The sequence below is a fragment of the Erpetoichthys calabaricus genome, chromosome 13 (assembly GCF_900747795.2).
Source record: "Erpetoichthys calabaricus chromosome 13, fErpCal1.3, whole genome shotgun sequence".
Taxonomy (NCBI): domain Eukaryota; kingdom Metazoa; phylum Chordata; class Cladistia; order Polypteriformes; family Polypteridae; genus Erpetoichthys; species Erpetoichthys calabaricus.
In genome coordinates, this window is record NC_041406.2 from 10,435,473 (window position 1) to 10,447,656 (window position 12,184).

Consider the following 12,184-nt stretch of genomic DNA (forward strand, 5'->3'; position numbering starts at 1 on the left):
TGTTTTTTTTTTTATAAAAAATTAAATGACGGCAATGTCTGTAAATAGGTAATAATGAATAGAACTGAACACACACAACAGTGTATTTCAGTAATTTACGAGTGCTGAAACAACATTACAGTAAACACAGGCACAATTAAATAAAGGAAATGCTGTATTATTAAAACAGACCCAAAACATAAATATTCACAAATACTTCGTTACAAGGTTGTTGAAAAACAAAGACTTGCACTCAAATAGTGGGCACAAAACAGGTACCAGAACTGGAGGGGATACCAGTCCATCTTAGTGCAATTGGCAAATCAAAAGTCACTCAAATGCATGTGTTTGGTCTAGGTGAGGAAATCCACATGACCAATCAGTGAACCTAGAAACTCCACACAGAAGGTAACCTAGTTGTGAACTGAACAGTGGTCAAGGACTGGGAGTCTTCAGTGTCACTTATTGCACCCTTGTGCCATTTCCATGAATATCCACCATTAAAAGTAATCACAATATAATTTGACATTAAAAAGCCATTAATTTACTAAAAAAGATGATCTAATTTGTGCTTCTTTATTGCTAACAAGTACTTGTTTGGCACTGTTGTAATAGGCTGAGGTTTCATGCAGACTAATGAGACAGAGACAAAAAACTGAATAAGGGCAAATGAGTTTGAGGATGACACATTTAAAGAGCCTCTGTGTAAAAATGCTGCTCACATTTTAATGGTTTCAAAGAAAACAGAAGAAACTTTGCTGACTCATTTGTTCAGCTTCTCAGCTGCTTCACTGGGCTGGACTGTCTTTCAGCATTACGTCAGAAAAGCCCATTTCAGCATTCAACATATGCAAATAATTTCAATTAACTAAAAGAATGCACGATTATACAGAAAAATACGTTATCTACATAACAGAACATGACTTGAATATATAGAAATATTATTCACAGTATTTTCAGGACATATTATTTCTTCATAAACACTATTTATGCAAAGCTCAAGTAACTGTATGAATAATACAAATGAGAAAGAGTGCTACACTGCTAACATGAGGTACTTAAAAAAAATAATCACTGCTTCTATGTAAAATGTACTTTAACTAGGCAGCATTTTTTGCTTCGTTTATATTCTTTATATAAAAAACAAAATGTTCCCGTGCCCAAATGACAATATTAATGGGATCTTCAGAGTCTGCACATTCAGCCCATATGTTCTCTAAAGACTTACTGAAAGCTAAGGAAACTACTGTATACTCTGTGGTAGCAAAACAAATTACTAAAAGAAAATGGGGTATCAAGGCTGCTCCTCCATGCCCCTGTGTATGTTCAGACACTCTAAGCACTTCAGGATATTGTTCATGTGCAAGAGTAGAGGTAATATGCAAGACAAAAACACAAGGCAAAGTAGCTGGGGTACTTGTGCAAATCTGATACTTGGCAATAGTGGTAAAGGAGGAACTGAATTTTTATATGGGACTTTCAAATTACTAGTCAAGTCTATATCACCATCTTCATCATTAGCTTCAACTCTGATTTGGTCCTTAGCTCCGAGTAATGGCAGACATAATTCTGTTCTGCTCAGTTTATTGTTATTAAGCTATTAAATGTTATTAAGTTCTTAATTAATGTAAATTATACCGACATCTGCTTGTTTCTAAAACCACAAGATATACTACAACAATAGACATGCACCTTACAGGGACCTCTACTAAATTAAAAGGAATACCACCTATGGTCTTCCTTTCTTGCTGATGGCCTAAAGAGAGTTTTAAGAAGTCACTGATGCTTACTTACATATTTTTCTCGTTTTTTTTTTTTTTTTTTTAATCAGACAAAAATAAGCTAGAAAATAAGGAATATGATACTCAATTCAAAGCCACCTCTTTTATATTTGCGCTAACGCTTTCTAATCTGATATAGCAATCCGCAAGTACTTCAAGAGTTATTAATGGACAGTTACGTCAACTAATACCAGTTCCAAAGACACAAATGCTTCTAAAACTTAAATCAGACAAGCACACCTAAATTAAACAAGCTAAGCAGCAGCTGCTCCAATTTTCATTCCATCTACAGCATACAACTCTGTTTTTCATGCAAGTTATAACTGGAAGGTTCTGTGGAAGAGAGAACACTAATTGAAAAGCTCTCATGTCAGCTATGCCTGGAAAAAATCCACCACCATCTGGAGTGCTCTTGTTGCTGGCTCTCTGGATACACTTTGTCAACCACAGACAATAAGCTTCAGTACCAAAAGTAAAATGCAGTCTTATTTTTACATTTTGGATTACAGTTTGGATTTTACATTAATTTACTTCCAAATACATGTAAAACCCAAACCTCGCCTACAAATGGCCACATTATTGCTTATTTTGATTCATAACACAATAGCAGTCTTGGCAGCATTCACTTTAGAAATCTATTTTATGAAGGGAAAAATAATAAACTCACTCATTCAGTATTGGTACAATTAAGCTTTATTTGTGGCACGATTGCACTTGCTGGACAGACTGCTCATTAAAATTCTTTGCATAGAATAGAATAATGGGAAAATCCATTCAGGAAAGCATAATATTAAGCGAAAGGGAAAAGCAGCATAAGGTAATCCATACAATTCTACTTCATTTTAAATTATTTATTCACCATTTTATGAGTCATGAGTATAATTATGGTCTCAATAATATCTCAGAAATGCTTAAAAAGATTGCTTTTTATGCCGATTGAGAATTTAGAGAAAATATATAGCGATTCATTGATTTCTTCCTTCCACAAAGTAAAAAGAATAACATTAAAATCACTATACAGGCAAGTTATTTGCTCTTGTTACAATTAAAATAAAGCTACTAAAAGCAATGCATATATAAAGTAATCACCCCCTCGTACTTTTTCTTGTTTTACAACATTGGATAACAGTTCATTTAACTTACTTTTATGACACCTATCAGAATATCAGCAGTAAAAGTCAAAGTGAAAACTGATCTCTACAAATTTGTCTAAATTTATTCCAGTCATTAAAAACAAAATAAATGATTGCCTACATAGTCGACCCTTTCAAATCATCACCTAGTAGTGGCACCTTTCATGGCAATTACAGGCTTGAACCTACCAGCTTTACATACAGTATATGGGCAGTGCTTCTTACCCTTTGCTCTATTTTTTTTTTTTTTTTTGCAATAACTCTTAAGCTCTGTCAAGTTGAATGGGGACTATGAGAGACTATCCATTTAAGCAAGTCCAGCCACAAATTCTCAATTGGACTGAGGTCAGACTAGGGCTGGGCGATTAATCGAAAAGTAATCGAAATCGACATTCAGAACCTATAATCGATCCAATTTTTCCAGGTCGATTATTTCGATTACTTTCCCTTTAAAAACACTACCGCGTGTGGAGTCACGTGACCGTTACGTTACGTTATTCCGCCAACATGTCGAGCATGGAGAGCTTAAACACTGACACAACTGAGCAACAAGAGCAGCTTGTACCAAAGAAAAACGCAGTCTCCGTCATTTGGACACATTTTGGCTTCAGTAAGGATGACATTGAACAAAATGAAGTCAGATGTAGACACTGTAGAAAAACAGTTTCGACGCCCAAAGGTAACACCACCAATTTGTTTCAACACTTGAAGCACAATCACGTTACTGAATATGAAGTGCATGGCTCAAAAAAAACAAAAAGAGACTGACAAGCGCCCAGCAACAAGTGCCTCCGCAAAGCAGATGTCGATAACACAAGCGTTCACAAATGCCACACAGTATGAGAAGAGTTCAAGAAGATGGAAAGAAATAACTGACGCTATTTGTTATTACATCGCAAAGGATATGACTCCCTTGGCTACAGTGGAGCGAAGCGGGTTTAAACACCTCGTTAAAACTCTCGACAGAAGATACACTGTGCCATCGCGATCACATTTTTCTAAAACTGCGCTGTCAGACATGTACAAGACATGTTGTAAAAATGTAGCTGCTGAACTGAAAAATGTTCAACACTTTGCAGCCACATCTGATCTCTGGTCAAGTAGGACGATGGACCCATTCTTGAGCCTTACTTTGCACTACATTGACGACGATTGGAAGCTGCGCCAGAGATGCCTTGAGACGGCATATTTTCCAGCCGATCACACGGCAGATATGATTGCGCAAGGTCTGAAAGATATGCTTTCTGGATGGGACCTCGCGGAAGAAAAACTTTCAGCCATTACGACAGACAACAGTGCTAATGTTGTCAAAGCTGCTGCGCTTAATGGATGGTTACGGCAGCAGTGTTTTGGACACCGCCTACACCTTGCAATTGGTAAGTACACGTCAGCTTAATTAAATATAATAGCATAAAAGCAAAAGAGGTCATTAGGAAGCTTTTTTAAAGAGAGTGAGGCAACACCTTCAGCAAGTTCAGCTACACCCACTCTGTCACTTTAGCAATCGCTAGAAGCAGAGATGAGCAGCTATTTGGTGTCCCCCATGCTGGATAGTGAGGCAAGCATCATGTACACTTTCCCACTCTAAGTAAGGTGGCAAAAAAGTATCTCTGCATACCAGCTACTAGCTCCCCATCAGAGCGGGTTTTCAGTTCGGGCGGAAACATTGTTACATGCCTCAGGTCCTGCCTGAAACCTGAAAAGGTTAACATGCTCGTGTTTCTTAGTAAGAACTTAAGAGTAAATTCATGTTCATATAGTGACATGACAAGATCGCTAAGATCACCTCATGCAACAGTGTTTAGAGAGTTCTATTTTCATTACAACATTAAAATATTTGTTTACAGAAGATGCAAGAAATGCACTGTTTAAAATATTATTTACAGGATATATAAGAGTTATTTTATTTAGAAGAGATACTGCTTATTTTCTACTTTTAATAAGAAAAACATTGAAAATAATTTTTTTTGTTTCCAAAAGTGCAAGTTATTTATTTTGACTTTTTTTATAAGAACAAAGTGACTGTTCGTTTTAGGCAATGTGTGCTTTAATTTCAGTTGTTCAACATTGATGTTCAATAAATAATCACAGATATAGTAGATAGTGTGTTTCCTTCAATTATTTTAAAATCAAGTAATGCACCCTTCATTCAAAAATCTCTCACTTGTAATATGTGAGCATATTTACTGTACAAAACTTGTCAGTGAACTATGAGGGCAAAAAATAAATAAATAAATAAAATAATCATTCATTAATCGTAATCGAGTTAAAATGTTCAATTAATCGAGATTTTGATTTTAGCCCAAATCGCCCAGCCCTAGGTCAGACTCTGTCTTGGAAATCCATCCCTTCATTTTCAAACCCTTTTCTCCTGAGCCTATACCAGCAAGCATCAGGCGTAAGAGAGGAACGGTCTTAAAAACTTTTTGACATAATTATTGTTGTTTTTTAACCTTTCCATTGTATCTTAGCTTTGTGTTTAGGGTTGCTGTTGTTGTTTTGCTTTAAAAGAAACCTTCCAATAAGTCACATTTACTTTGCAAGCCAAAATAGGTTTTCCCTATATTTTAGCTTTCACCCTCTACAGTCTGTCCAGCACCTGTTTTAGAGGAGCACCTCCAGAGCACACTTAAGGTTGGACATAGTGTAGTTTGTCCGTTTAGTATGATGGACAAACAAAAACTCAAATCTGGTTTCATCTGACCACAGAACCTTCTTCCACTTGATTCCAGCTTCTCCAATATGCTTTCTGGCAAGGTCTAGCTGAGATGTCACAAGATTCCCTAGCAGCTTTCTTTTTGGCACTCTTCCAGAAAGATGTAACTGGTGACGCACCAGTTGTTGTATGCATAGTCTCTCCCATTCTCGGCCACAGAGGTTTGTAACTCCTTCTGAGGTATCACAGGTCCCTTGGAGGCTTCCCTCACTAGTGCCCACCATGCGCTAGGCTATAATCCAAGGTATTTTCAGTGACTTAGACTCTAAAGACTTAGAGTAGCCTTGTGTCTATCCTCAGTGTACTTTTCAATAACCCTGTCACAGGAAGCTGTCCGTAGAGTTCCTTTAACATTTATGTTCCAGATCTTTTGCCAAGAAATTGACTCACCAAGAACTGAATCTTCCAGAAATAACTGCATTTATATTATAGCCACCTGAATCACTTTGACTGCATGCAGGTCAAGCTCAATTTAATGAATTTTCTGACTTCTAAAATCAACTGGTTGCACCAGCGATGACTCAGGTAGCCATTGGTAAAGTAAGTGAATACATTTGCCATTATTTTATAAATATTAACTGCAGTACATTTAGATCAATTTTATAGAGTTTTCATTTTCACTTTGACATTTACATGCAAGAAAATTTCTAATTAATAGGGCTAAAAAAGCATAATTAGATGCACTGTAATTTAACATTGTAAAATAATAAAACATCTGAGTCTGAGGAGGTAAATACTTTTTATATGCACTGTTATCATTTGTATGTAGTTTTTGAATAGCTGGTTTTTAAATTTTAAAACATAATATTCTGAGAGTTTTTTTTATTTAAGTTTTAAGCTATAGATATACTGAGAAAAAGTAGTCACAAACATTACATAATTTTAAAGGAGAGCATTTTATTCTATTCTCTTTGCTGGGTTCATGGGGAAAGGACAATCTCATTTTCCATCTATTCTTTATCTTAATTTTTTATTTTTTTGCCTTGCTGGTGATATGATAACAATGGTTATGATTTTGGAGGTATGGTGACACAGCGCTGCCTCACAGCTCCAAGAGATTGGGTTTGAATACTAATGGAAGCCATGGAGTGGAATGTTTCTCCAGCCTTTCAGGTTTTCCTCCCACATCCCAAAAAGGTGTACTAGGTTAGGGTTTGAAATTCGGTAAAGAATTGCAGGTATCCTGCACAAACATAGTACATACCACAAATATGGATTTTTTTAGTGCACAAATTACTTGGTGCAAGAATATTCGATGTCTTGTTTTAAATCACTGTTTTATAATTGAGCTTTTCTAGTTATTTAGGATTTTCTTGAATTGTTTACACTGTGTTAAGCTTTCATGCATATGATGCATCTACCTGTTGCAGTTACTCTTGACCGGAACATGCAGATACAGAAATCAGAGTTGAGGATGTGGGCAGTGCAATACCTTGTGTTTAAATAATGCTTGAAGAGAAACGGACTTAGTCAGGTTGAAGTATAATATATTCCTGCACTCAAATACATACAAAAATTCTGTAAATTGACTAGAATTGTCTTATGAATTCATACTCAGTTTCACTCTTTCTGAACTGACTACAGTAATCCCCCACTCTATCGTGGTTCGGCTATCACGCCCCCACTACTGTATATCGTGGAAAAATTCAATAAGTACATCCTACCTGTAGTATACTTTGCAGCCAATTCATAACAAAGCATACGGTTTTCAGCAGACAAAGAGTTTCGCGTTACAGCACTAAGACGATTTCTCACAAAGCCCGTTATTGGCTGAAAGAGGAGACTCAACCAATCAGAGCGGATTTTATTCTCTTGGACTGATTTGTTGCTGTTAACGTGGTGTAATCTCGCAAGAACAGCGAGCGTGGGTCACCCACGAAGTGCATATCACGTACCTTGCTTGTTGCTCGACTTTTCTGAGCAAACTTTTGTGAACTTTTCATTTTGTTTTAAGCTCTACAATGGCTCCCAAGCATCCTGCATCTTGTAAGCCTTCTGGTAGCAGTAAGCACCAGAGGAAGACCTTGACCATACTGGAGAAGGTAAAACTGATGATGATGATTATTATGTTACTCATACGTTTAGCCCGTCATCCGTGTATCACATGTGTATCCAAAATGTGTTTTAATAAGTTTACATGTGTTTAAAGCGTGTGTGTGTGGGGTGGGGGGGATTTTAAGGCTTAAACTATAAAAAAAAAAAAAAAGTGGTCTTTCTATATCGCAGATTTTCACCTATCGCGGGTGGGTCTGGAACATAACTTCCACGATAGGCGGGGGATCACTGTACTGCCAACTCATGGCTGTGTTGTGATTAAACTAAGAACCTTGCAATTGTTGTTTCTTTAAAATGTCTGTTGTGGACCAACTGCCTTTAAATCAGATACCAGAAAATAAAGTCAGTGACAACCACAAATAATAAACAATGCTCAAGGATTTCAAGAAAATGGGATATACTGTAGATACACCTAAAGCTGTCATCTCTAACTATAAAAACAAGGATATTTCAGCAAAAAAGAGAGGCCTAATTTTATGGACTTTTAGAAATAATCTTTGGTTCTGGCAACAGTTTATGGTAATATTAAAGCAATTATAATCACTGGCAAAATATGACTAGGCACAGGTCATTCTCAAACACGTGTACTCCAATTCTGAGGCGCAGGAACCAAGAGCTTATCCTGCCTATGATTAGAACAATGCAGTAAAAGGGCCTAGACAGGGTGGCAGTCCATCACAGGATCCACTCACTGCACAAACCCACACTTGAACCATTTAACCAAACTCACAAAGCTTTAAGAATGTGGCAGAAAAAATAGGTACTCGGCAGAAAAGCAAAGACACGAGGGAATATGCCAACGTCATGCAGACAGTGACGGTGACATTCAGTCTTTAACATATTCTTAGCTTAGGTTACAGACTAACTATATTTTAACTAAATATCATACATTTCTTAAATTACCAACATTGAAATTTACAGCCTTATGTTGTCTATTGCACTTAAAGCTGCATAAATTATACTGTGACTGGAAAAAACAGTATAGTATGGACAAAAACTTTAAAATATTTATTTCTCTCAGCATATTTTTTGTCTCTAGATTTTTTGTACTACAATACTAATAAATTTTATCCTTTGCAAGTCTGGTTTTTTAGCTAAATATGACTAATTCACCACCTTCAGAAATGGATAGCTATTTAAAGTTAAAATAGTACAACTAACATGATTTGACAGACTAGCTGATAACATTGTATGTTCAACTCTTTATAAACTACAGTGGAACCTTGGTTCACGAACATCTCGGTACACATACAAATCTGTTTACGACCAAAAAGTTCACCAAACTTTTGCCTCGGTTCACGACCACACACTCGGTATACAAACAAGCCACTTTGCCTTTCGGTTTGTACATGTTCAGTCTCTCCCTGTGCATTTCCTGTGCAGCGAGCAAGAGAGAGAGAGAGAGCGCAACACACACAGGCAGCGCGAGAGAGACAGACGCACACACACAAGCAGCACGAGTGAGAGGCGCACACACACAGGCAGTGCGCGAGAGAGACAGACGCACAGACACAGGCAGTGCGCGAGAGAGAGAGAGTTGGACGCATACGGTAGGAAGGCAGTTAAAAAATGAACTGGGCTTGATTTTGTTTTCACTTCTGTTTACAGCGATCGGTTCGTAGCATGCATTGTTGCAATGTTACTTTTCTTGGTGGTTTATTAAATTAGGGATATTATCAAATGTTCATTTTTTTTCCCTGTGCTTAAAACTCATTAAAAAAAAAAGTGTTTTTAGCCAATGTTTGGTAGCACTATAGTGCGAACTATTGCAGTGTTAGTTTTCTCTGTTGTTCAAGGTTTTCTCAGTGTTATTCAATGTTTTTACATTTAGTTTACTATTTCGCTGTGCATTCTATGGTTTAATTAACTATATTTGTGCTTAAAAACTTAAAAAAATATATATATTTACATACAGTTCATATGGTCTGGAACGGATTAATTGTATTTACATACAATCCTATGGGGGAAATTGCTTCGGTTCACGACCAAATCGGTTTACAACCAGAGTTCTGGAAAGAATTATGGTCGTGAACAGAGGTTCCACTGTACTATAAAAATCAGAAACAATAAGCTGTGACATTTAAAAAAAAAAAAAAAAAAAAAAGCCCATGTGGCAATGAAAACCACTGCTAGGAAAGGGCAACAAATGGATTGTATTGCTATATAGCAAGGCTCTGAACTTGAGGTGGTGTGATACACCTACTAAGGGTATTGCCTGAATGTCTGCTCCAATATTTAAAATTTTTACATTTTATGTAATAGGCCTTCTTTCCTAAAAGAGCAAGTTTTTACACAGCTGGAATACCATGCTTAGATTTGTAGTTCAGATTTCCCAACAATAACTACTAATGAAAATGCTCATGATTTCATTCTAAATGCTTTCTTCATAATACATCACAGCACGTGTTCTTATACCTAACATCTTGCATCACATAAAAAGAATTGATTGTATTTATCTGTCGGCAAGCTTGTAATAATGACACAAAATAAATGCACTGCATGGTTAAAATAATATAAAAATACTTTGATTCTGAAACAGATCTGGCATTTGTAATGTCAATTACTAAGTTGATTCTATATAAAAATACTGTATTACTTAAATTATATGTTTCAGCTACAACTGCTTCTAATTAGATGTCTTTGAGCAAACTGAAAAGTATTCTTCAACCATCTAACAATAACGCAATCATTAGCTTTCTTTGAGATTTCTACTATAAAATGTTGGTGTTAGCCCTTTTATTCTTTAAAGCAAATGACTATCATTTCTAGTTTCAAGTTACTGTGTACAGTATGACCAAAATTTTCTTTATAACTATGGGCACATTACTGAAATCTTCACCACAGACAGCTACAGAATAATAAACAACATGCATCTCTGGTTTCCTTTTTTGCATATTTTATTTTTTTCTCTACTCTCCTTAATCAATTGTAATCACCTCTATGAATTTCCTCCGACTGCTAAAATATAAAATGAAAGTAGCATTTTGTAAGTTTTGTTTCACATATTTAAAATAATGTTAACTACATCTAAGTCAAAGAAATCAGAATGATTTTTGACACAATATGAAATAATATGCACAGTAACAATATTTACTGAGCCTATAGTAGGTTTATGTTTTAACCAAAGAAATATGAGGTTATTCAGATTTTTGAACCTTGTCATTCAAACATTCTGCCAATAAATAGGATGACAGAATACAGACCTGTAAGACATTTCAAGAAATTCAACAAGTAGTCTAACCATAGGATACAAGTTTTAGCTTCTAACCAGCTCAGCAATGAAACTTAAATGCACCAAATAATATGAGCTCCTTCTCATTCAGACAGTTCTTTATAAATATAACAGCATGAACAATATGGCCATATTGTTAACAGTGTTAAAAATATAAACGCTTTACTCTCTTTAGTTTTTTGTCAAAGCTATTCTAGCTCCAACACATTCTATTGATGATCTTACTATTAAAACTGCCTAAAACAAAATATGTCTCCACCACATGTTTCCCACCAAATATGTTATAACTTGACATTTTTTAGTTCTTAGAAAATAATTGTGGGCAATACTCACATACAAATTAAAATAAATTCTCATTTTAAGCATGTTTTCTCTCATATAAACTTGGTGAGAATATAGAAGTTCTGTGGGTAACTATAGGGGTTATATAGAAATGGGGCATGAAGTCTGCTTATTTTTACCTGAAATTATGCAAACTGCCCACGGCAGCTGCAATGCAGTATTTATCTGCTCCACCGTCCAGCAATGCAAGTCAGTAGTTATTCAGTTTTGATGGATGAACACATCTCACCATTTTGAAAGGAAAACTGGGCAACAGTCACAAGCAAGCCAATTAGTTAACTCTTAGCCGCATGCTCAGCACCTGTCATAAGACGGGCTACAACCAAGTAGAAATGTTACTTATAGATTAATTGCAAAACAATGAGAAAAATATGCTATTGAGAAAAGATTTACAATTTCTTTTCTGATGAACTGTTAAACAAAATGTTTTTGAATTTATTCATACAGCTAATATTTTTTATATAAAATAAAGCAAAATGAAATATATAGTTTTACTTACATATTTGTCAGGAGGATGGTTCTGGGGTAAAGATCCAGGAGAAAGTACAGGAGAGCTTGCTGGGCTACATAGTTCTGGGAAAGGATTTGGAATGGCAGGCAAGGATGAGGTTCGAAGCTGTTGCTCCTCCTCTTGTAGCTTTCTGTAAAAGACGAAATTGGAAAAAATAAATTGTTATTGCTGAATTTAAAGTACACTAACACAACTTAAACTGAGGAAGAAACAACATTTAAGAACAAAAAAAAATTACAATATTAGACCAAACGATACAGTTCAATTCCAAAACAACACTGTAGACCCAAATGTAGAATATTATTATAGTTCAAACCAAAGATTTCATAAGACATTGACTATTGATCAGCAAGTAGTTTCATTGATAAATTCTTCAGTCAATCGTGTATTAAAAGTATAACTTATTACAGATTGCACTCTGATAGAATAAGATAT

General features: G+C 35.7%; 1 protein-coding gene across 2 annotated transcripts in view; it reads right to left on the reverse strand.

Annotated features, from left to right (window-relative positions):
- Positions 1-12,184, reverse strand: part of grb10b (growth factor receptor-bound protein 10b) — a 204,919-nt gene that overhangs the window by 53,245 nt on the left and 139,490 nt on the right. For both annotated transcript variants that reach the window (XM_028817950.2, XM_028817951.2), the window contains exon 5: positions 11,738-11,879. In XM_028817950.2, coding sequence (XP_028673783.1) covers positions 11,738-11,879 — 142 coding nt within the window. The remainder of the gene's footprint in view (positions 1-11,737; positions 11,880-12,184) is intronic.